General features: G+C 39.0%; 2 protein-coding genes across 17 annotated transcripts in view; one reads left to right on the forward strand and one right to left on the reverse strand.

Moving 5' to 3' along the window:
• The window catches only part of MMS22L (MMS22 like, DNA repair protein), a 194,175-nt gene extending 186,598 nt beyond the window's left edge, over positions 1-7,577 (forward strand). The window contains exons 26-27 of one of the 2 annotated variants that reach the window (XR_014248430.1): positions 197-429; positions 1,465-7,577. The gene's annotated coding sequence lies outside the window, so the exon portion shown is untranslated. Of the gene's footprint in view, positions 1-196 lie in introns of both variants that reach the window. The other variant, XR_014248429.1, reaches the window with a different exon arrangement.
• Positions 1-26,434, reverse strand: part of KLHL32 (kelch like family member 32) — a 230,974-nt gene that overhangs the window by 40,199 nt on the left and 164,341 nt on the right. For 9 of the 15 annotated variants that reach the window (XM_082405247.1, XM_082405246.1, XM_082405244.1 and 6 more), the window contains one exon: positions 11,336-12,062. The exons of 4 other annotated variants lie outside the window; for them this stretch is intronic. In XM_082405247.1, coding sequence (XP_082261373.1) covers positions 11,336-12,062 — 727 coding nt within the window. Of the gene's footprint in view, positions 1-11,335; positions 12,063-26,434 lie in introns of those variants that run through there. 2 more of the 15 variants (XM_082405238.1, XM_082405239.1) reach the window with 2 other exon arrangements.

Here is a 26,434-nt window from a genome sequence, read left to right on the forward strand (position 1 = left end):
ACCAGACCCCAGAGAATTAGTGCATCAACTTAACTAAAGTGTGATAATCAATCAGTACTAATGGATACATAAAGGAGAGGGAATCTGTCCAGGCCAATCATTACTCTCTCATTCAATCCCAGTAAGAAGAGTATATCTTTCATGTAATTGACCATAGCTATTATTAACTGGAAGGCTTTTTTTTTTTTTTTTTAAGTTCTCTCTGAAGCTTGCAACCACTTTTAAGATCAAGGAAAGTTTTGTCTGCAGAAGAAATCCACAAAGAACAGAGAGAAATGAGCTTCCTGCCCTCAAATAAAGTCTTCTCTGGATTTCTCACTAAATGTCTCATTTTTAAAGATTAAATCAAAGAAAAGGATAATACACTTAAGAAAGCTGAGGCTGAAATGCCTACATAGAGTCAAAATGTATGTCAAAATAAATACAGAGGTATGTTTTCTTCCCCCCCCAACCTTCTTGTTTTTAAATCTAATTAAAAATGGAATGTCCAATAATTCTTTCTTAGCATAACTATGGAAGAATAATCAAATCTATTGAAACCTCACAAGTTTTCAGGGTTAAAATGACTGCCAAGTGCTTTTGATCTGGGCCATAACCACCAGATTAATGTCCAGCTCGCCTATAGTCATTTCTCCAAATGAGAGGGAACAGAGGTGAACTCCCCTCATTATTTCAAAACTTTGACAGTTTCTCTACTTGTTTTAGAAATATGGGACAGAATTAATATCTACTGCAATAAACTATCTGTTTATGACACTATTTGAAGATATTTACACTATAATATGTATCAGACTCTGCCCATTATAGATTAAATGTATAATCAATGGATTAGAATGCAGCTATTGCATCCTTTCTCCCAAGCACAGCACACCATTTATCTTCATGCTTTTCAGAATTACTATTTACTGTCTTCCACAGATGCATTTATAATACATTTTTCCCCCTTAATATGCACTCAGTAATTAGATTCCTTACCCTTACATACAAATTCTCACTCACATGACAATATTTAGAAATGAGATACTGGGTTACTAGTTGGGGGTAAAAATAAAAGTCCTAGTTACTTATTTCGTTGATTACTTCTAGAATGTTAAACCGCAGGAGGTGCCTAAAAAGCCGAGTGCTGTAACTTTTGCCAAGTCAGGATTGCAAGGGAAAAACCTTAAGAATTGGTTCTATTTCTTTCCCCCTTTGAAATAACTTACAAATGAGCATACAAATAAAAAAACATTTCTTCTCAGTACAAAAGATAAATTTTTAAAAAAGCATCCACGTTTGCAGCCCACATTTCTCTAGCAATGTTACTCATGTTCAGAGCTTTATCATTACGTTCCCTTCACATAACACTCTCTACTTTTAGATTAATCTTCTGAAATGAGATGCTAAGGATTTGCATACAGATTTGACTATACAAAAATAGATATGGAATTAATAATAGTCTCTATATGTTTTAATTTATCCTAGACTGGAGTACCCTTGCCTGCAGCAGTATTCCTGGCTTTGAAAGTCATCAAGCTGATTTGTCTGCTCTGGGTTATGATGCCACATGCTGCTATACTGCCCCCTGCAATCAAAGCACTTGCGAAGATAGATTCCATGCCTTCCTCTATTGAGTATATTTTATAGATTGGCAGTTTTGATCTCCCTCCCCCACCCCAGGGGGGATAATCTGCATCTTAACAGCTTTCTATAGATACATCTGTCATTAAATATGCCATCTCATATCAGCATCCATTTTTAAAGCCAAGTTTTCCCTAACTTTGAAGTGCCACAGTCAAAGTTAAGACTTTTCAGCCAAGATTGAAAATGAACAATCCTGTCTTATACTTCTGAACTGTGACTTAAAGATATACGGCAGGTTCCCCCAAAGTCAAATAAGTCTTTAAAAACTGCCAGAAGGAATGAAAAGTTACCACCATGCTACCAGCAGGGAGAAATGCTTTCTATCATCAAGACAAGAGTAAAGCATTTTTCTTAAGCTTCCCTGTTCAACTCCCCACAAAACACTGTGACAAATGGATGAGTGCATGCCAGGGAGAAGATGACAGGTGACTGCTAAACAAACAACCTCTGTCTCCACTACTGAGAGGTCACCAACTCCTAAACTCGTTGTGCTCAAAAGCAACAACTAGCCAATGCTGACAGTGTCCACAAAATAGTGTTTAGAAAAACAGCTCTCAATATTCGTTGGCCAGGGTAGGTCAAGTCTGGTGGCTCTGCTAATTTTTCTTTTTTTTTTTCAGGGATAGAAATACCTCTGTTGATAAATAGAGAGTCCTACACTAAACTCTTTAGTAGAAAAGAGTGGTACCTAATGCAGTGCTAGTACCCTTACTGGAACAGAGCAGGATGCAAAGAACTGAACGTGTCCATGCTCTTAGGGAAGACACTCCAGGCTGGAATTCTGTGAGCCAGTTCAGGACTGTGGCAAACCATCTTGAGTTCTCTGCAGCTCTCTTGGAGGCCTGCAGTGCCAGCTTCACACTAGTCCAGGAGGTGCATTTCAGCAGAAGGTGTGCCATCAGCCTCCACTTCCAGCTCCTTTATGACTCTATCCTTGGGGGAGCCATTTAACAGCCAAGTTCATGTCCTCACATGCAAAATGGAGACAGTGAGACGTCTCTCATAGGTTTCAGATGAACAAGAGTACTCGGTAAAGAGGCCATCCATATGGGAAGTTTACTACAATAGTGTAGTAGCGGGGCTTCCCTGGTGGCGCAGTGGTTAAGAGTCCGCCTGCCAATGCAGGGGACACGGGTTTGATCCCTGGCCCGGGAGGATCCCACATGCCACGGAGCAACGAAGCCCGTGCGCCACAACTACTGAAGCCCGTGCTCCTAGAGCCCGTGCTCCGCAACAAGAGAAGCCACCGCAATGAGAAGACTGAGCACCGCAACGAAGAGTAGCCCCCGCTCGCCGCAACTAGAGAAAGCCCGCGCGCAGCAACGAAGACCCAACGCAGCCAAAAATAAATAAACAAATAAATAAATAAATAAATTTATTTAAAAAAAAAATACTGCAGTTTGTTTATAAAAATTTCTTGCCACTTTCACAAATGAGTATGTATGGAATATTGAAAAAATAAGTACGAAATACTGAATTAATAAATGAATGAATTTTGGAGTCTGAAATAGATTCCTTATAGTTCTTTTTTCTAATAACCACAATTACTGGCTGGTTTATAAGGTATCAAAGACTTTTTCCTTCTTTAATAGTTTAAGCATCTCCTCTGTAAATTTGCTCCAATTCTCGAAAGACTAAAATCTTTACACTCATAGTCTAATTATCAAAAGCAGTAGGTGTGAGTTCATATGAGTCATTTTTTAAGAGAGCCAAACTCATTAATATTGCTTGATAAAAGGGACACCATGAGAATATTTACAATGAATGCAAAAATAAACTTTTTATTATCTATTTTTACATGATATTAGACCGTCCATATTTTGGGAGTGTTAATAATGCTACATAAACAATTAAAGCCAAGAATCTTTCTACTAAATTAGCATCTTGAATAGAAGCATACTTAATCCAGGCATTAAATTAAAACTAGTATCCATATTATTTCTGTCACACTTGAGGAAACCACACAAATGGATGAGTTATTAATATATTCGAAATCCGCAAAGGAAGTCTCAAATTTACAAAATATCTATAAAGAAAAGGTTGATGCACTTGAAAATATAAATTATATTTATGTCACCTAGAGTGAACAAATATAAACTTGCAATCCAAAATATGTAAAGTATGCACCATGTGTTATTTTAAATAAGTGAACTAATAAATGATGGTAAAATCTACCACAATGCAGATGTCAGCTGACCTTTAAAATCTCAATAAAATTTGCTCTAACTCCAATTCTTCATTCTGTAGAAAGTTGAAATCCTTCCTCCAAAGATTTCTGCACGTTCCTAGAAGGGTTAAGTTCTCAAGGTCACCTCTGCCTGTCTCTAGTGTCCTGGTTTTGCTGTGTTTTTGTTGGATCTTTTACCTCTTTCCTGTCATCAACCAAATTCTTCAGCCATTCCCCATTTCCATGAAGTAGCTTTAATCTTCTTATCTCCTCTTGGGAATAAAGAAAATGACATATTTCTCATATTCTTAGATAGAGCAATTCAGCTCACTCTTTTTTCTACCTTCTTTTTCTAGATTCATCTAGACAGACACAAATGGATCATATAAACAAAGGCTGTAATCACCATGAGAGGAATTTTAGAGCCAATGGGTGTTTTTTTAACTACTTAAACTACCAATTTTAAAGGCCACTAGACTACTATATTTTAATATGCAATCCTTTCAGAAAATAATGTTCTCATCTAAACCAATGTACTTTAGAGTACCTCCATATTATCACTGTTTCTGTATGCATTTTAACTTTATATTATTGTTTATGTTTTAGAAACTAAACTATAGAAACACAAAAAGGAAGACATTATATAGCTCAGCTCTGTGCCCGAAGAAAGATGGTCAGTTAAACAATTAAAGACAATCAAATGATTACTGATTCTACACAAGTCTCCAGGTATGATCACTCTTCTATGTATCATTTACTTTCAGTCATGCCATTTGGAAGTTCCTTTTACAATGTAAGCACCTGTTTTGAGACCTTTGTTGTAACTGGTTTGTGAGGTTTCGTGGATAAAGTATGGTTTTCAAACACCAGAGACACAGAGATCAAATTCCAGCTTTGTCAAATACTTGCTGTGTGAGCCAGAAAAATCATTTCACCTCTTTAAGCCTCATTTCTTGAGGAGCAGTGTGAAGGGAGACCAAGTGCTACTTCAGAATAAAGAGAAGTGAGTTTAGGATGAAGGCTTTGATAATTATTTTGGAGAATGTAGGTGACCCGATCGCTTTCTTCAAACCACTGAGCTCTTTTAAAAGAATTGTAGAATGGTTCATTTCTGTTTGGCTTCCATCTCAGTACAATACTGTAATGGTTTTGTTTTCATCTCTTTCATATGGAGAGTAGTAAAGGCTGGGGCAGAAGTGAAAACAGAGAAGAAAAAGTAACGGCTGTGGCCAGCTGGTTGCTGGGATCTGAAGCAACAAAGATTTCACTCTTAGTGGAATTCCAGTCCAGTAGGAAGTTTTAAGTGGAATGTCAAGCTATGAAGCCTGAACCCTCTCCCAGGGGCAACAAACAGACCCTCTCAGGTACCCACTCCCATAACACGACACACTTATTTCTCCCTCAAGCAAACCTTAAGCCCTTGACCCTCACCTAATTGGGATCCCAGCATGCTGAACTCTTCCAGTAGGATCCTCTGGGCTCTTCCCAGCCTAAAAACCTTCCATCGTGAGTGAATCCAAGGATTTTCCCTCTCCAGTTCTCTGCTGAGCACCACCAAAAAACAGAACAGAAATTTGCAAACTGGGATACCATAATTTCGTGGTTTCCAACTTAGTGTGGGCTCTGACACAATTTTTTTAAACATGTCAGTTCCCTCTGTTTTCTCTCAGCAGCTTTTCTCAAGGCCACTCTCCTCAGGCCCTCTACCTGGTCCTGACACGGCACGATCTCCACAGACAACCCTTTCCCTCCCTTGACTCCATGGCAAGCACCCTCTGCAGGTCCCTGTCCCTCCTCTCTGAGCTTACCTAGGTCCACATCCAGCATTGCCTCCTGCCCTGGAGCTGGAGGTGCTCTCCTCCTCCTGTGCAAGACTGAACCCCTCCCAAACTCCCTCTGGCCTCTTCGGGACCCTGTGTCTGTGGTCAATATTGTACCCCCCAGACTTATCCCCATTCCTGGTACCTAGGAGCTGCTCTCAGCATTTACCAACCAGAGGACGCCCCTACTCCCTTCACTTCAAATTCACTCTCTCCTTCCCCTTAGCTATAGATGTGCTTAATGCGCTCACATCCTCAAAGAAAGTTCCCTCCTTTGACCCTGGATTTCCTCCTTACTCTCTCTTTTCTCAGCCAAATTTCCTTCTTTTTCTTTCCTTCCATCTTTCCTCCTTTTTTCTTCCTAAAGCCAAAATGTTATTTATTAATTTATAATGAAAAATACGGGAACTTCCCTGGTGGTCCAGTGATTAAGACTCTGGGCTCCCAATGCAGGGGGCGCGGATTCGACCCCTGGTCGGGGAACTAAGATCCCACATGCCGTGCGGCGTGGTCAGGAAATAAATAAATAAATTAATTAATTAATTATTTAAAAAGAAAAAGAAAAATATGGCTGTCACCCAGACTGAAGTATGTGTGTACCTAGAAACAGCACAGTCTCTCCCTGTCGGCCAGAGCACAATGATCGGAAAGTTGCTGGGTAAACTCAGGTTCAGGGAGCCAAGTTTAGATGAAATCCCGGCTTTGTGCAAAGGTGGCCTATGTACCTGCAGCTGTTACTCCCTCAGTCTCCACCCACACCTTCAACCACTGCATTCTAGCGTCCACCTTCTTCCACTCTCCGGAAACCGCTGTCACTGAAATTACCAAGCAGTTCCTGACTGAAACTGCAGAGTAGATATTCTGGACTTAGATGTCCCCACAGGACACTTGTCACGCACCCTTCTGCTTTGGCTTTGGTTTCTACACCACGCCTCCTCCTCTGGCCTTGCCCATCACGCCTTTTCAGCTCCTTCCTTAGCTCCCCCTCCTCTGCACCCTCCTGGCTAGTGTTTCCCCACCTTCCGCCCCTTTCCACACCATCTCTGGCCCCTCCGTCTCCTCTTACTCTCCACCGCCTTCTCGTCGTACCTGATCTGCTGCGAGAGCCTCCTTGCTTCCATCTGTTCTGAGAAACAGGAGGCAAGGTTCTATCTCTGAGTTTGAGGAGAGTGAGGGCATTACAGCTGGTGAAGGAGAGTGGGTGAGACCCTAGAGGCAGGATGTAGAGAGGGCTTGGGGGCTAAGTGGATACATGTGCCAAGCCCCCTGTCAGCTGGCCTCCTCCCACCGGGCTCAGCTGCCGAGGTACAGGCACAAAGCGGACCATTGGGTTTGCCCAACAGTGTGTGCCTGCCAGAGGGCAAGAGAGTTATTGAAACAGCTGCACCATGAAGCCCAAGCCTGAGCACAGGGAAGGGTAAATGGGCAAGTGGGAAGCAGCCAATGGACCTGAGGCCAAGGGAGGCTGAAGGTGCCACAAACTTCTGTGAAGCCTCTCGTGCCCCTGCACTGATTACTTCCTGCTTCATGCTACTTCTGTACCTTGGAAAGCTGTCTATCATCACACCCACACACACCACACACTTTACTGTAATCATCCATTTAAAAACTGTGAGCCCGGACTTCCCTGCTGGCGCAGTGGTTAAGAATCCACCTGCCAATGCAGGGGACACGGGTTTGAGTCCTGGTCCGGGAAGATCCCACATGCCGCGGAGCAACAAAGCCCATGCGCCGCAACTACTGAGCCTGCGCTCTAGAGCCCACGTGCCACAACTACTGAGCCCGCGTGACACAACTACTGAAGCCCACGTGCCTAGAGCCCGTGCTCCACAAGAGAAGCCACCGCAACAAGAAGCCCGCGCACCATGACAAAGAGTAGCCCCCGCTCGCCGCAACCAGAGAAAGCCCACATGCAGCAACGAAGACCCAACGCAGCCATAAATAAATAAATAAATAAATAAACAAATTTATTTAAAAAAAAAAAAAAAAACTATGAGCCCAGGCGTGGGACCTGTCTTTGTGGCTCCCGCACTAGCCTGGAACAAGACTCAGGGAGGTAAGGAAACTTGCTCAGCATCTCCTGGTTGGTCAAAGTGGAGCAAATTTCACACTTGCATGTGCCCTCAATCTGTGACCTCAGAGCACCACGGTCAGCCTCTGCCATGCCCCCATTAGTTCCTAATATGTTGTATACAATTTTTTTAGATGCAAGTAAAATGATCTTTGCGCAGTAAAGTTACAGCCATGGCATTTTAAAAATATTAATGATGTTTTATACTGTTCTAATTGTAAAGTCCCTTTAGTAGGTTTGAATAAATTAAAGTTACTTAAAATGGGGCAATGCAAACTTCGTCTAAATTTAATCAAGATGAAAATAAATATATCTTCTAGGGAGTTAAAGAAGCCCTAACAAATGTTCTTTCATTAGTGAAATACCTGAAAAACTCTTTGATTGTCAGCTCCTAGAGGGCAGGAAGTGTGTTTGCTGAATTATTCTTATTTATCTATGAACCAGCACTGACTTTAATAAAGATGTAGCATTCACCAAGAGAATCAAGAAAACACTAAGTGCCGCTTTTGAGGAAATGCAGTACCATTTGTCTTATTATTGCAGTTTTAAAGCACTAATTTTGTGGTTAGCTTCCCATTATCCTGCTGCCATTTGACAAAAATGAAAAGGTAAGTTATTCTGCAAGATGAGCTCAGGATTCATTTTCACTCACAAAAAAAGGATCTTTTTAGTAGTTCACAAACAATATCTGACAATGGAGAGCATACCTTTTAAAGCACAACGGCAGGATATTTAATGCTTATTTTACTTCAGTATTGTGAATTTCAAGTAGAAATGATGTGGCGCATTTGTGAATTGGGTCACGATGTCAAATGCTGGAGGAGCCTGTAAAATCTGACTATCTCTAACATCTTAAATTACATTCTAATGGGCATATCTATACAGCCTAGTTTTCTGAATTCATCTTTGCTTGTCTCCTTTTTAAAACCACGGACAGGTTTCCAGGTATCCTGACCCTAAATTGGACAGAGAGGGGGAGAGGGTATGTATAGAGAGGGAGCACACTGGAAATATCAAGTCCCTAAAGAAACATTCATTTTGTGTTCTGTGGAACAGAAATAAGCTCCTAAAATCCACATCCTATAATCCTTACTACCTTCACCTTAGGCAAAGCTTACAAAATACCAGAAGGATGCCAATGACCCAATCCCCCATCAATTAAACTGGAAATATTTAATTATTTGGTAAAGGGTAAGGAATAGCCTCAAACATTTTCATCTGCTCCAAAAAAAATCAGGGTAACACTTCTAAATCAGAGATAGTCAGGGTGAAATATACCTATCTTTTTTTTTTAAGAAGTCCATAGCAACCCCTCCCTATCCATGGTTAGATTCACAATTGATTTATTATAAGCTGAGCCTGAGGAAAGAGGCAGACGACTGAAGGTATTAGAAATGTCACTGGTGATTTCCTCTTCTTTCCAATTAAAGGTATTGTCCTGTACACAGGGAAGTGAGTTTTTCATCTCAAGTACACAGTAGGGAGAAACAAACCTGAGAAAACTGTGATTGTTTTCATTAAGTATGGTTAACACAGGCAGCATATATTAGTGCAAAAGAAGAACAAAGGAAATGTATTTCCTTTCATAGTAGGGGAAAAACAAAGTGATATAGCAGTATGGACTGTAATAAGTTGATACATTTAATACAACGGAAAAGGAAACATACAGACCCATATGGAAAGAGAAGTCAGCTTGATACCAGGTTGATAGATCTAGCCAGGCTAACATAAGTTTCAGTGCTTTCTTAAGGCCTCACTAAAGAAGGTATTAAGTAGTCATATTTTTAAGACTATGTAAGGGAAACTCCAGCACTTTTTTTAAAAGCTAGTTTTATAGCCCAAAAATAAAAGTAAGTAAGGAATAATTATTAAACTAATTATGAGAAATGTATACAAAATTTAGAAAATGCAATTCAAAATTTAGGAGTGCAGTACCTTAGCAATATATGAAAACTAAATGTGTCAAAGGAAGGGATGTAAGTTGGAATAAAATATAAATTATACTGATTTCATAAATCCATCACTGTTTTGTTATCTAAGTCAAGTACAGATCCGTTCCTTCTAATAGTAAGAATTTATTTGCAGCCAAGTTTAAGGTTTCTTCAACAAATCTAACAGGATACAGTCCTGGTGGCTTTTTTCTTAAATACTGAAATATATACTTAAAGAAGAAGGAACAAGTCACCAGATAAATGAGGTCTTTATCTAAATATATCTACATATACTAACATACACACTCATATCTAATGTTTATTTGGTATACAGGACCAGTAATTGTTGGATACACCTCATTTATCCTCTTTCCTAGTCCCAACCTTAACTTCATTCATGAATTATTGAGCACTTAAACCCAGACATGAGCTAGGTTTCTTCAATAAAAATCAGTGAACTGCCAATAATTGAGGCAAGAGGAGCCAAGACTACAGCTGTATCCCTGGTTATTGAGGATAGCAGAAGGAAAAATGGGCAGAGTCCAATGAATTTACTTTAAGTGCAAGGGGGAATTTTGTCAGAGCAGTTGTTAAACTAGAGAAGACTATTGAAGGAAGCTTAGAAGTCTTCACAAGTATACTTAAAAGTGATTGTTTCTCCTGAGTACAAACATCTCAAAGTTACTCTTAGTATTTAAGTTGTTTGATTTTTCTATTCCTCTTTGTCCTTGCCATAGAAATTCAGCGAGATCCATTTGGGTCACAAAATGAGTATCCTCCAGCTGAGAGAAGATGCAACTTTCTTCCCTAATAGGCAAACCTTTCAAAGGAGGACATTTGAGGACTTTCCAATAATAAGATTGGAAACACAAGGTGATAATGTGACGTCAATAGCACATGCCTCACAGGCTCCTTCTGTGCCAGTGAAAAGTCAGCCATGAGGGGTTGGAAGGAGCATGTGGGTGTGAATGAAACAAGACTGGCAATGAGTAGATAACTGCTGAAGCTGGGTTATGGGCACGTGGGATTCATTATACTAGTCTCTCTCCTTTTTTCATAATCAAAAGGCTTCAAACAAAACCAAAGACAAAAAAAGTAAACCAAAATAATCAGAACCCCCAAATTATCAGGAAGAATGGGAGAGTAAATAGGAATAAAGGATCGGGATGGCATGAGTAACTACAACTCGCAGATAACAGAAAAACATTATTTTAGCCAATAACTTAAATCCCTTCCCTCAATGCACAGCATGGCTCCTACCTGGATCTATTCCCATTGCTTTACTCATCCAAATGGATTAACTGGGCTTTTACTTCGCCTGCCCTGTCTTTGATAGACTGGCTCCTAGTCAGGCAGCCCAAGGTGAAAGGAAAAGCCAAGGACCTGGATAAACCACAAGGTGTGCAATACCATCCATGAATATCAAAAACTGACAATCTAAACAATAGAAGGTTTGGTAGAAAAAGAGATGTGATAGGCCACTCATTTCCATCTTGAAATTTTACTCCACTAATCACTCAGAAAGTCACAGAAAGGTCAATTACTTCCCCATACACCGCTCTCTATAGAATGGTGTTCAATAAATGACTGTTAATTAGCTAAAATGGCATCCTTGGCTGAATCGTTCAGATACACACGGCCACCACTACCAAAGCCTGACTTGTCAATTTATGCCACAGTGAAAGTGTTCTGTAATAAATCCAACGTATGAGGCACGTTCTACCTGATATCCAAAGAAGACCATCAGCCACATAGCCAGCGTGACAGGAGAGGGACCGGTCAAAGGACTGGACGAAAGTCCACTTGTTCTTCTTGGGGCAATATCGCTCAACGGTCGGCAGAACCTGGCGCAGTTCATTTCTGCCCCCAGCCGCATAGAGGTACTCATCCATGGCTCCCAGAACGAAATGCTCCCGGCAGTTTTTCATGGGTGCGATCTCTGCCCAGGAATTACTGCGGGGGTCATAGCGACAGGCAGTCCTCACGGCACACGTCCGGCCGCTGGCATGCTCGACTTCCCCTCCTGCTACAAACAGGAAGTCCCCCATGACTGCCACACAATGGTGGCTCCTTCCCACGGGCATGGGAGCCAGCTCACTCCAGTTGGCAATGGCAGCTATGAGGGCATTCTCCTGATCCACAGGATTGAAGTACCGAAGTTCCTTGACTTTACAGACCTCACGCTTCTTCCCACCAATGATGTACAGAGTATCTGACTGGAAGCGCGGTTTGGTCCTGCGAGTCTGCCACACGGGCTGTGCGTAGATGCTCTGGTGGTACTCCAGGGCCTCGTTGACAAGTGCTGTTGCGGTTTCACTTGCCTGGACGAGGGGGTGGGACAGGGCAACTGTATGGAGAGTGTCCACATCCATCAGGCCAAAGCGGATGTACTGCAGGAGCTCATCCATGTACTGGTAATGGCAGCTGTGTTCCAACCACCTCACAGCTAGCTGAAACAGAGGCAGGGAGGTGGAGAGAGCACAAAGGTAAGAAAGCACCAAGGCAGTGTGGCACAGAGGCCGGCTGCCACGTATCCTTTCAGACTCTTAATAACACTTTTATTTTGTCTTACAAACCGTGGAACACTCAAACATTGTTATACCCAGTTGAGGGATTTTTTTTCCCTTTCTGCATCAGCAGAGACACAAAAGAACTCAAAACACTGTTGGAGAGATTAGGAACAATGTTAAGCAACACTGACAAGACTTAAAGGATCACCTGAGGTGAACAACAGTTACTTTTCAAAGAAGGAGAATACGGTTGTAAAACAGCCTGTTCCCTTAGGTTTCATGCATAAGAGGCTTGGTCCACCCCACCACCAGGATATGTCAACGGTGAGCCATGTCATCAGTTCAAGCAACATATGTCAACCTGTGAGTCAAGGTGCTGTTATCAATACGAGTAATGTGAGAAAACGTGATCATCTGAGAGAGACCACAGGGTGCACTTGAGAGAAAATCAATACGACACTAGTAGCAAGATTTAGAAAGAAAAAGGACTTTTTTCCCCCTTGCAACTTTTGTAGGTATATCAGTCAGGAAGCAAGAGAAGAAAAAGAAAGATTGCAACCTATCAATTTCTTTTGTTTTTTCTCAACTAGTTTTCATCTTGAAAACAGTTGTTTGTATGTGTAAGATACGGGCAATTTGTTAGAGCCATTTTCATAAAAACAGGATACAGAGGAGATTATCTTTGTATTATGGACACAAGAGCAGAATGTAATCCTAACCTTTTTGATTAGGTCTAGATCTCTTTCAAGAAGGAAAGGGGTAAGAACTTTCGGCTACAGACAAATAGAATTTCTTAAAACTAAAGCAGGTGCATTAAGTCATAAGTAACAAAATTGAATAGTAGTTTAGAAAATAATATCAACAAAAAACCAATTCATGTTATGGAACACCTGAAGTAATTTAATTAATGTGACTTAATATTTAAGTTTGGCAAAGCTTTCCACACATCGGCATAGAGAAGTATATCTAATATCTCCAGTCAACATATTTGATTGAATTTATTGTTAGCAGTACCTATATTAAACTTGATCTCCTAAGCAATATAAATGTGGACCTGAAGCAATTAGCATAAAAAAGTAAAGAAAATACTGAATAATTCTGCTGTGTTTTACTTGCTTTCTGACCAGTGGAACTGGAGTTCTGGGCTTCCTTTTTCAGCTGATTCATTGCTGAAATTCCTCAGACCATTACTCCTTGACAAACGTGAGCTGGGTTTTCATCCTTGTGAAAAGGATCACTAAACTCTCTGAAGCATTAGATGATTTCAGGCTTTCAGAGTTTCTGTATCCATTTGACAAATGGCTCTAAAAGGCAAGGCATATTTGGGGCATGTCTTTTTAGTTTTCCAGATGAAGAGAATGTAGCAAGTGAATTTGCTTCCAATATATACTGACTTGCATCTCTAAATGAATAATGAGTGAAGAGAAATGGAAAAAGAATGTCACTGGTTGCCAGGTAGCCTACGGATGCCACGGAGGCAGACACAATGGAGGGCAGATGAGTGACACTCTGTGGCTGTTTTTCTAGAAACCAGTATTTTTTATTTAAATAAGATACTAACCTGATGAAAAAAAAATTACCTGTGTACGGTAACACAGTAATAATCAAAGATAGTGCAGAAGAAAAATGTCACTCATCAATCACCAAGTCTCTGCCGGAAGTGGAGAGTTTTCCCACAGGCAACATCCTGGTTTTTCTCCACCCTAATTTTAGAAGTTTCAAGAGATGGGTTCCAATTAGAATTCTACAACTTAATAAATGATTTTCCATTCTTTGCCCACAGAGCTTTCAAAAGTTTTCAGGGATAAAGTCATCCCACTCAAGGTTACTCCTTATGCACAAGGTAAAATTTTCTGAAACTTAATCTTTCATATTGCTCCTAATTTGAGTAATTCCAGATGGTACTGCTTTGTTTTGTAACGAATTTCTTAGCATCCTGATATCCTAATGTTTCTGCATCTTGCATATGGATACTACAGGAAAACAGCATTGGAGAAAGAGCAAATAAACATTCATGTCTCTATAGCCTCTTTTTATAGCACAGTGCTGCCCATTTAATTACTTTTCTCCTTCCTCATAAATCAGTTCTTCCTATGCCCTAATCAATCTTCTAGCCCATCTCTTAACACTCTCTGATTTACTTTTATCTTTCTAGCAAACAGTGTCACTTACTGTATGAAAGATATACAAGCCACAACTAGACTCTGCCTTTAAGAAAATTTCTAAGGAATCAAACTAGCAGTGGAACAGTGACCACTGTGACCTATCTCTGATTCATTTCTGGCTTTCTGTCTACTTATCACCCCTTACGTCGCAATATCATGATGGTTTCCATGTTCAATTTCCCCAAATACTATGTATTACAGAATACTTTGTGAACATACATTTAGTTTGCGTTTTCTGGGATAATGTTTATCTTATTTATTGCCAGTATGTCTAACTTCTCACATTTTTCATATAATTTTCACACATTTATTATTTATAAATATTTTCAGACTACACAAGTCATTCATACTTGTTGGGTTTATCTTTTCTCCAGATCAAAGGTAAATATAATTTACAATTCTGCCAACTTTGAACCAATCTCACCTGGATATAGTATTATTTACAGATTTAAATCCAGTGCTTCTCAAACCTAACCTGTGCATGAATTACCTGGTGTTTCTGGGCAAAATGCAGATTTTGATTCAATAGGGAGGAGGAGGAGGAGGGTTGCAAGTCTGCATTTCTAACAATCTCCCAGGCGATGCATATGCTGCTAGCCCATGGACCACGTTTTGAGTAGGAAGGTTGTAGACAGATTCCCATTTATGAGACTGTAAATTGCTGCTTTATAAGAGTAAACTAAGTCTGTTGTTTCAAATTTTAAAAGGCTTAAATTAAATGAAGTGTAAGTAGGATGCTTTAGTAAAGATATAGGGCATGTGTAGCTAATACCATAGGTAAGACAGCGTATTTCCTTTGTAGTAAGATGTGGGTAAGCTCTCACTATGGGTAAGACAGCATATTTTGAGACCTTGGCTCTATAAATCAACGGCTGATCCTGATAGCATAAAAGTAAGTCATATTAAAAACTCTGTGCAGTTTTGCTTTTGCAATAATACATAAACAAAAGTAAAAGTGTTACTGTACTCAGTTTTTACTTTGGTGAAAATATAAGAGAGAAAAATCACTGAAATCATGGATAACTCTTACTTATCCAAATAATGGAAGAAATGTCAAAGAAAATCCAAAACAATGGGCTACCTCAAAAACACTTCTACACCGTGAACCTCACCAGAGCACTATCCATTGCCACGCTGAATTAAGGGCAAGGTGGTAGAGGCAACCCTGGAGCCCATTTTAAGAGGTTTAGAAACTACAGTAAACAGAAGGCTGATTCATCATCAGGGCATCATGGAACACAAAGACCACAGCTAGCTTTGTAGTGTATTTTGGGGCTTAATGTTTGAAAATGTTTATTCTGGGAACTTTTGGCTTTTAATGATACTACACTTAGAAAGCATAACCCAGGGAAGGCTAAAATCCTATTCTATCATACTTATTCTGGCACACTGACATCCCCATCACCCTAAACTCTAGAATATTTTAATTGGGTGGGGGGGGAATGGAGCATATAGTGAAAGTTTTATCTCAGACTCTTTAGGTGACAAAGCCAGCAACAGCGGAAAAGAATTCAAGGATTCAGTCTGGGGGGGACAGATCAAAGAGTACTTAGGAAACGGGGCAATTAGGCAAGATGTTTCCTAAACCATCTGAAACACAGGGACTGTCATCTCCAAAGACTACAGGAGATCTCCCAAGCACCCTACCTAACCCAATCTAGTACACCTTACCCTGATGGAGAATTGTTCCTTCCTAAAAGGAGCATTGGCTACAGCTTATTCCAACGTCAACTCATCTTATCCTCAGATTCTTGATAAGAACAGTGTCTGGCACGTAGTATGTTAAACATAATTGTTGAATAATGGAAAATCCTTTATAACTATTCTTAGGCTATTTGTCATATTTCTCTTGAACCAACAACATCAGTTCCTTAATATATTTATTTATCTATCTATAACAGTCTTCAATTTCCTATTTTATTATCTCATCTTTGTGGCTTTCCTATAAAGCCCTTATAAGCTCACAAAACTCCCCACGGCAGCATGCAATGTACTGGACTTACTTATATAAGGCACTTGTTTTACTCCCTCCATAACTGGTGCTGGTCACCTCTATTTGACATTCTTGGCAATGCAATGAACATCGTAATCTGTTAATCCCTCAAATATAAAGTATTAGGGCAAGAAGAAACTTTAGAGTACTTTTGGTTCAAGCTTCTCAATTTTACTAGTAGAAATTAAATCCAGACAAGCTATTTGACTTACTGCAAGTCATGCAGCTGATTAATGGAAAAGCTGGAACCAGAAATCCAGTTTTTAAGTTATATAATGTGTTCTTCTATTATATCATATCATCATTATTTTTCCATCAATAATTATTGTAAGGTAGAATCCAGGCACTCAAAACCAAATGCACTCAAAACCAAACTTAATGTCCATATTGTCTAAATTAGAAAAATAAAGTCTGTTTTTTAAACATGTATACTTTGCTTCTAGATAGGTGACAATATTTTTCAATGAGTCTCATTTATGGATTACTTTTGCATAAAAACCATGCATTTAATTGTATGGATTAAAGAGTTTGTAAGTAAAGAATAAGTCTTTAGGGGAAACGGCATCCTTTGAGTATTGAATTATTGTTTCACTTTTTATGGGAATATGTATTTTAACTCTAGGTCATTCCTTGTTAACTAAACCTGGCTCAAAAATATATGGAAAATAATCCCTTCCTTTTAGTGTTCTCAGTGTATCCCCACTGATTGCTATTCTGTGAATAGAATATATAATATATAATACTAAATATAAAAGCATATAATTTTAAATTATGCAAAATTTTCTCTAATTCAATTAAAATATATAATCTACTCATATGTATTTCAGAAATATGTCAATTATATGAACGAATGTTACATTCCTAATATTATAAGCCCTCAAGTTATGATCCAAATTCCTTTACTGTTCTCGCTCAAACACACCCAGATAGAAGCTGCTGTTTTAAAATCTACCTCTGCTTATATATGTCCATACATATGTGTACTACCCAACGTGACTCCGAAGCAATGCCGAAACAATAAGAAATTTTACACTCACATATTTCCTGGAAAATATATGAATTATGAAGTCATCTCAAATCCAAGAATACACATTAATGCACTCTTCCATAAAACTGCCTTTATATCTTGCAAACATATATTAAAAATGCCCTTTACAAAAGCAGTTCTCATCAGATGAGTGATCAAATGTCTTTAACTAACGCTGACAAAAGATAAAGCTCTTACAACATTGTTGAAAAGCAGTAGCTATTTCTTTCTCTTGGTTCACAAGAATTCGTTTTCACTGAAGAGGATATTCTCATCACAGAATTCCTCAGCCAGAGCTGAATAAGCAAGAACTGGTATTTTTGCCCACAGTCTGATTCTGCCCCCTTGGCCCGGGGCAGCTATAATTATTCTCCTATTTTAAAACCTGGTTGCAGACAGCTTTGCTGAAGGGGCAAACTGAGCCCCGCCTTTTGCAGGAGCCCATGCTGTGAAGGCACAAGTGTCTATATCCTTGCCAGTCCTGTCATCCCACTGAGATAAGCCAGGGCACCAGTCTCCCCTCAGTGCCCAAAAGGCAGCACAAATTCCACAGTTCTGCAAATTCAGAAAGGAACAAAGGAAGGGCACAGGAACAAATCCGCAACCACCTGGCATTCCGGAAGCTCCTGAAGCTGATGTTAAAGAGCACTTGGGCAGCAAGGAGTGGGGAGCCATAAGAGAATGTTTTAATAGAATGAATGACAATGCACAGACAGAATTTTTCCTTTCCAAACAGAGGATCAAGGATGCTCACCATCTTCTAATCCATGTCCTCAAAGGGAAGTTGCACTGACTATTATATATTGCATTCAAGTACACTATCTCGTATATTATTTTATAATGCCTTAAATTCAAATAAACGTAAACATAAAACTTTAGCAAGATACCCTTTTAATATTATAAAGTTTCTTTAGATGGTAAATGTGGAAAGTTTCCCTCCTGTATGTGAACAGGTGTTGAGACTTGCCATGTTAAACTACTGATACATAGAATCTCATTTCTTTAACGTGAGTCATGTTAAAGCTCTAAATAGTGACATATTAAACCAGAATAATGACTGACATAGAAAGTTCGTATTAATAAAAAGTGCACAAAATTTTATAGCCCTATTCTCTTCTTTGAGACCAAATGAAAGATTTCTGTTCAAAAAGGCAACATTCCTATCTAAAGACACCAGAAACTAGGAACATAAGATCAGGGTATGTTGCTCTACCAGAACAGTGAAAATGGTACCATGGAGGAATATTAAAAATTATAACAGTGCTCACTTGAGTGCTGTAATTAAAACTGTGTCAACATTTTGCTTGTAAAACAGATTTTTCAAGGGAGGTTGTACATTAACCATTATAGCTGACTACAAACTTATATAAGACACATAGGCTATTTTCTCCTCTAACAAATATATTTCAATAGAATCAAATCTGATGCGGTCCCAGGTTCATATAATGTCAGAAAAAAAGACCTGACAGATTTTAAAAAGAATATTCAGCTTAGTAGATATGATAATAACACATATTCTTTCATTGTTCATTTAAAACTTTATGAAGCTGAAAGACTGACAAATGCTTTTATTTTCACCTTTAGCAAAAAATTCGTGCTTGATAATACTCTGGTTTCTCTTCAGATTGTATAAATCTTTTGCCTTTTACTAAAGATTTCCGTGGAAAAGAACAGTTGTGAGGGGTTTTTTTAGGGGTTTAAAAAAAAAAACCATGATGTATACAACTTACCCTCAAATGGCTCAGGAAAAAAAAAGCACACATGTGCACGCATGCTCTCTCTCTCTCTCTCTCTCTCTCTGTTTAGATATCTATCTATTCTCCTACTGCATATATCTACAGATATTTATAGATAGATAGATATCTAGAGAGTGAGACAGAGACAGAGAACATATGATAAAGCAAACGAAGTAATTTGCTTAAGAAATGAGCAAATCATACGGGTGTTCTTTACTGTTCTTATTCTTGCAACTTTTCTATAAGTTTGAAATTATTTTTAAATAGAAAATTGAAAGAACAAAAAAAGTGCTGATAACCATCTTTAATACATATTTTTTTTCAAAAAAATACATACTGCCAAGCATCAAAAGCAAGAGCCCTTGCAACCAAGGATGTCTCTTTCCCGTAGACAGCGATAAACACATAGCGATAAACACACAGGAAACACAAGGAAACCTGCCCTGAGGCATGCCACATTTAAGTTCCAGGTATTTGTGAGGGCAAATGCAAGTGACCTGAGTTGGTTCAGTCGTATAACACAAGGCGATCTTTTAAAAGGTAAATTGTGTATCAAGATGAAGAGAAAACAAAGATAGGAAAAGAGATGAGGTTAGTATACTGTCATGTCTTTTCCACCTCGAGAATTGGCCACCAATTTGAGCTGATCTTTGAAAAGTCAATACAAAGAACAGCAAGAGTACGTAGTCGACACTGGACCAGTCATTTGGCTTCTCATCTGTAAAACGAGTAAGTTGATGAGAGAGTCTCTTTTATCTCTAGGATGTATGTCACTTACAGATCCACCAAAAAGTAATATTTTAAAGTAGAATCCTCATATACACACTACTATATACAAAATAGATAACCAACAAGGACCTACTGTATAGCATAGGGAACTATACTCAATATTTTGTAATAACGTGTAAGGAAAAAGAATCTGAAAAAGAATATATACATATATATGTATGTATGTATAACTGAATCACTTTGCTGTACACCTGAAACTAACACAACATTGTAAATCAACTATACCTAAAAAAATAATAATAAAATTTTTAAATTAAAAGTTTGAAAACTTAAAAAAAAAAAACCATAAAGTAGAATCCTCCAACATTCCTACAGGTGGGAGAGACAATAAAAATTAATCACTGTGTCTAGTATCCAAGTCACAGATTTCTATAGCACAAATAGCTTTTATAAATCTCTTTTCAGAAAAACAAAGTGATGGTTTTTTTGTCTGTAATTCTGAACTCAACAGAAATATACAAGTGTGTGGCATGTGAAAGTGCATGTGTACACAGGTTCACATAAAAATAAAATAATCTCAGCCAAAGAACACGCATTTCAAGTTTGTAAGTGACTGCTTCAAGGTACTATTTATTTAAAATCCCAGAACGTGATTTTATTTAGAAATGAAAATATTTAGTAAACTATTCACATGAAATTTTACCTCAAGACAGTCTTTAAATACACCACCCCCATATCTGGAATATACAAAGCTTTTTATATAGGAAGAATGTCCGACAGGACAAGAAAAACAATCAACGTCACCTATGCCAAAGATGCTGCAGGGAAAATGGAACCTATTCCTGGTCTCCTCACACTTGAGCAAAATACAGGAACAATTAGAAATAGCTTCCTATAATTGCCTCCAATGGTCTCTGAACCAAAAGATAATACTCATTCATCTAATCATTGATAGCATCAGAGTATCATTTGAGGCTAGACTGATGGGTGAGACTTCTAAGTAAGATATTAGTGATGCATATTTATATATGACGATCTTCTGGGTATAAAAGGTAATGCGGTCAGTGAGATATTAAGCTTATATTGTCAGAACAACACAGGAAAATCAGAGAAAACCAATTTGGTCAATAGAAGAAAACCCTGCTGTATCCCACTGGCAACAGGGCGTAGAAGTGACCCTAGCTGGGTCACACCACTTCACGTTATTTTCCAGCTACTGCATGCATTGAGGATGCATTATCAGGGTGAAGTCAACTGAAAGGACAGGGAAATCCTGATGCTCTTTTCTACCGCTAATTGGTACATGCCCATAGAGGTGCATATGACACAATGAAAAGGAGACAAGACTTGATGTCAAAAGACCTGTTTCTGTAACTTAACACATTTGAGCATTTATGAAAAACACAAATATACTGAGGCTCAGTTTCATCACCTGTAAAACAAAGATGATGTTGTTTACATCATAGGGTCTACATAGGATTGAATGAGATAACATGTGAAAGTGCTTGGTAAACTATGACATTTAGACAATAAACAGAATTAATATGATGGCAATGCACCACCAAGAGATGGAGCTAATCCTCAACTCAATTATCCTTCTGAATTCATGATAAAGCCAGCACAGACAATTCTTATACAACACAATATTGTGCAATATTGACACAAATTTTGAGAGATCTCTGTAGTTGATAAGGAATTTGCTACACAGTATTAAATACTTCACATGCTATAAACTGATAATAAAAGCATGGCAGATAATCTGTTGCAGATTACAAACTAGCCCTTATGATAAGCCTATTTCCACACCAATGAATTCAGTATTCTAACCCAGTTATTAAAGGTATGTGGCCTTGTTAAACCCCAGTCAGAGAAACATGAATGAATGAAAAGAGAGACACAGACATAAACCTACTTGTCTCTGCATAACACTCAGTATATATTCACTTTCTTTACTTGGCTTGAGTGTCCCATTAAAAATATTTGAACTCATGTCCATCAGTTCCTTCAAATCTCAACTCAGTTAACTTAGTGGCAAGGAAAAATATATATAAACTAAGCTATCTGGCTTGAGAAAACTAAAATAACGATTGATTGAGTTGATTACTTTCTTCCTGTTTTGTTGCTCTGGGGTAAATGATATAATCATGAATCTTTTCTTTTAGTTTTTTCATTCATCCACTCCTCAATTTCTTATTGAGTGCCCAATATCTGTCAGGAACTTATTGGTGAGAAAGAAGATCCTCATTGGTACACATATATACAGTCTTACTTGCCATTCACTTTCAAGCTCTGTTAATACCATGAAGCTCAAGCCTTACTCTTAACCTCAAATGTCTTAACATATCCCTGTAAAATATACTCAGGGAGTATGAAATTAGGGGAAGAAAAATCCTACAAGTTTGGAAGATTCAGTCTATTGTAGGCAGATTTTCAGACACAAGCAAAAACCATCTTTTTATGTTTCCATTTCCCTCATGGGTGTTTTAAATATTGCTGGTACATTTTTAAACTTTATAGTTTTTTTAAAAAGCTGTTTAATTTGTAAGCATGCCCTGGAGCATCCTGGGGGCATCAAGCCTTTGAATATTTCTTTATAAACTGATTCAATAATAATGAACCAATTACAGGTTCACTGGCACATACACTCCCCACCTGAAATGAAACCTTTAATGACCAAAAGGAGCTCACAGGCTCAAGCAGCTGCCCCAGGTCACAGATACAGAGATAGTCAAATCCCTCAAACAAGTGGTACTGTGATGAATTTAGATGTTCAGGAAGTACCTATGCTGCATTTCAGGGTTAATGTTGGCAGCCTTCAAGTAAAAAGAAAAGAATCCTCAAAGGTCACTTTCAACGTTAATTTAGAGCTACAGAGTACAGTGATTGGAGTGGGGAACCCAGTACCTGAAGCCCATGACTAAACACGGTCAGGGGCCAGACTCTACTATCAAGGGGATGGAGCTGGTGGGCTGCGGTGCCAGGGCCTACACCCTTAGTGAGTTGCAAAGAACACACATAAATGCCATGCCGACCACTGACCTCCTTCACTATGTGAATTTCACCCTGCCTACTGATGCCTGAAAAGAACACTTCACACTGCGTTCTCCAACTTCATTTCATCACCCTATAAATAAGTGGGGAACGCTGAATCCTCTATTCGCACCTTGAAGCACCTTTGAGTATAATATACAAGTGATATTTCTGTCAAAGAAGATACATTTTTTTAGCACAACGATGACATATTTTTGAGTGGGGGAAGTGGCTTAGAGAGCCAATTTATAATAGTCGTGTACGGAAAATGGGTATGTGGGCAGACAGGCCCAGTGCAGGAGAACCAGTGGCTTGACAATCTCAGAAGACCTGTGAGCGGGGAAGGGGCTGCAATGGGTGAGGGAAGGAGTACTAGAAGGTAGTAGCCGTTCCAAAGGCTGTCCGGTGAGGAGGAGCGTGTCTCAGTCCCAGGGCCAGGCACCCAGAAGGAAATCTGTGGGAATTATGAGAAATCACAGATCCAAGACATCTTCATAAGGTTAGGAGGAACAATGTGTTGGAACCTTGAAGGCGGAGACAGAAGGGTTGAAGAGGAAAGAGAAACTGGGTCCAATGACTGCCAGCCCTGCGAGCAGAGGAAATGCCAGCCCAGGCCGGGAGGTGAGGTGTGAGACACTCTGAGGACCCTCTGAAGGGGGACATCACTGCTGAGGGGATGCAGTTTCAGTGAACGGAGTCAGCGTGAGAGCACAGTTCTGGGAATGTGGTGGAGAGCTTATGAGGACATAAGGGAAAGTCCTTGGTTTTTGGATATCAGTTTTCCACAACAGGTAAAGGGTTCAACAGGTTGGGGGAAGGCAGAAACCCAGTCAGGCTTGGACAAAAAACAGTTTGAAAGAATGAATTATACTTCAAGAAGAAATTCTTTTCCTAAGTCTCATTAATTTGTAAACAAACATAGTGAATCTAAAAATAAAATATAGATACCACTGTGACAAGTCACACTATTTTTTAAATACCGAAAAAATCTCTCTTGATTGACTGATACATTTCACCCCTATTTAACTTTTTACTCCCCATTGCTGGAATAAAAACAAGACATAACTAATCAGTAACTTTACTAAGCATCCCTGAGGGTGATTTTATGCATGCTATCCAGAGAGCTAAACAAAAATCATCATTTGTGGTCTAGTGCAGTGAAGAATCTGGTGAGACTACACATATATATGCACAATCCTATTCGCATATCTTTTAAAATATTTTAAACAGCACTGTTGCTTAAATAAGGGCTGCATTAAAACAGTAACTGGATTCAATGACAATTCATTTTTTGAGCCTCTTCACGTGAGACTGAATTATCGCTTAATGACTCTCTTTACCATTCAAAAACGAATAGCTTTTTTTTTTAAAGCAAGAAATAAATTGTGTGAAAATAGAACACTTGAAATAAAATTATAATCATTATGATGCTGTCACTTTAACATCTATAGACTTAATTGTTTTACAATTGACATGTGAGAAAAAACGTCCAAGGCTAGGTAGAAATATGCTGCTGAATGTTCACTGGGGGAAAAAAACCTGAAGACAACACAAATGAAAAAGCAGAACAATGATTCTGGCTCTTAGGTGCCTAATCTAGGAGACCACTATGCACAGCTTGGAGACAGAATTAAAGGTTTCCTTTATTTCTTCTTTTCCTTTATTTTTCTTTTTAAAAGGTATGCATAAAAGAAGATTGTAATGAGCTACACATTGTAAAGACCAGCACTATTAGGTGCCTGCATCTTTTTTACCCTATGCTTCAAAAAGCAACAAGATTAGGCGCTGGGATTATACAAATTGAAATTTGCAACTTTTAATAACCTTCGTACTCCTGCAGACAAATATCTGTCTCCCTGGCTCAACCCCTCCCCCATGCTTCCCAAGAAGGGAAAAGGAGTCAGATGTTGCCCTTGGAAACAAGAATTCATCAAACTATTCCGAGACATGCTGCTGAGAGAAACATAAGGAGAATGGAGCCTTCAGTTCCATATATGCGCCCATTTTGAATTTACTAGCTTTGCTGGTTGGTGTAAGAAACAGGGCAGAACAACTGCGGGAGCTGCGGCATTAGCAAACTGGCCAGAGTATCCCTGTCGTTTATACTTCCCCACTGCACAACCGGGATGGAAACATTTGCTCTATTGGAAGGCAGTGATAAGGATGGATTTTTAAAGTTTCCATTTTTAAGTGAAAATGAAAGAAAAATGCTCTTCTAGATGTGTTGTGCCTTTGAGCTCCATTTGAAAAAAGAAAAAAAAAAAAAAAAAAAGGCAGAGAAAGCTGCTGTGAAGGTCACCGAGTGAAAGAACTTCCTCAGGGCACAGAATAAATTAAATCCCAAGGAAAAAATAAAATGTGATTTCCAGAGTGTGAGGCACAAACTCCAAATGACAATGATTGACAGCCAAACTATATCCGTGCAATATCCAAGACTGCACGTTCTCATTTACCTCAGTGTAGCCAGCAAGCGCCCATTAAACATCCGTCTGATGCCCAAATTAACCTTCTTGGCAAACTGAAAGAGGCACAAACTATCATAATCAACCTTTCATTATCACAGCAGCCTCTAGTTAAAGGGTCAGAATAATTGTGCCATCAGAGCCTTGATTGTTTTCAATCAACAGACGGCTGGAGTGACAGCTCGGTGATGGAGGGGTCTGATGAAACCGCACCAGGCCTAATCAGAGCAGATGAAAGGAAGGCATGATTGGTGCAAATGCACAGTCATGCCTCTCCTTTTCATTTACAATCTGAAATTACTCTTAAATCTGTGGGGCTTTTTCCCCCTCCCTTATGAGTACCACTGAAAGAATGTTTGACTTATTATGAGTTCTGACGGTGCAGAGTTATAAAACACAGGTAGGGTTATCAGCTGAGGCTTCAAGTGGGTCTTCAGCATAATTCTAACCAATTCACTCTTGAAAAGCACAAAATGACTAAAAAGGCTTCCAATGACCTAACCTCTCAGTGCTGTTTGATTAACAGACCCATTTATTCCGCTGGCATTCTAAATGATGAGAAGATAAAACCGAGGGCAGAAATACCCTGTAAATGTGTTCTCTCAACCCCTCTGCTCTGCTTACTTCAGTACTAGTTCCTCTGCCCCAAATCCTTACTGTTCTCGAAGAACACCCCATTAAGACCTCAAAGGAGCTCATCCATCAGAGGGTATGGATCAAATAAGGGTGGTTTTGAGTTAAGAACATGAAGCTATACTGGAAACCACAGGGGCAGGAAAGACTGGAACCCCCCAACCCTATGCTGATATCAAGAAGAATATTCGGGGAAAAGGAATAAAAATTTCTGTGATAGGCCAGGCTAAATTTGGCATAAAAGGGATTTGGAGAAAATTGAGACAATATACAGCTGCATTCATAGAGCAACAATCCAGACTACAGACATTAATATCTTTAAAAAATTGATGATGAATGAAATATACACTTGGAGTAGCAAAAATAAGTTCCTAACTTCTATTTTCTTCCTTAATCTTGGGATCGACCAGCCAATAATGAGAGTAATTATGATTCAGGTCAGTGTTGCAAAACAAAGGAAAGTTTTTTAGCTGCAAAAATTAATATGCATGCAACCTGTGGTGTGCGTGTGTGTGTATGTGTGTGTGTCTACCTGCA

Source organism: Balaenoptera borealis, assembly GCF_965194805.1.
Source record: "Balaenoptera borealis genome assembly, chromosome: 9".
NCBI lineage: Eukaryota > Metazoa > Chordata > Mammalia > Artiodactyla > Balaenopteridae > Balaenoptera > Balaenoptera borealis.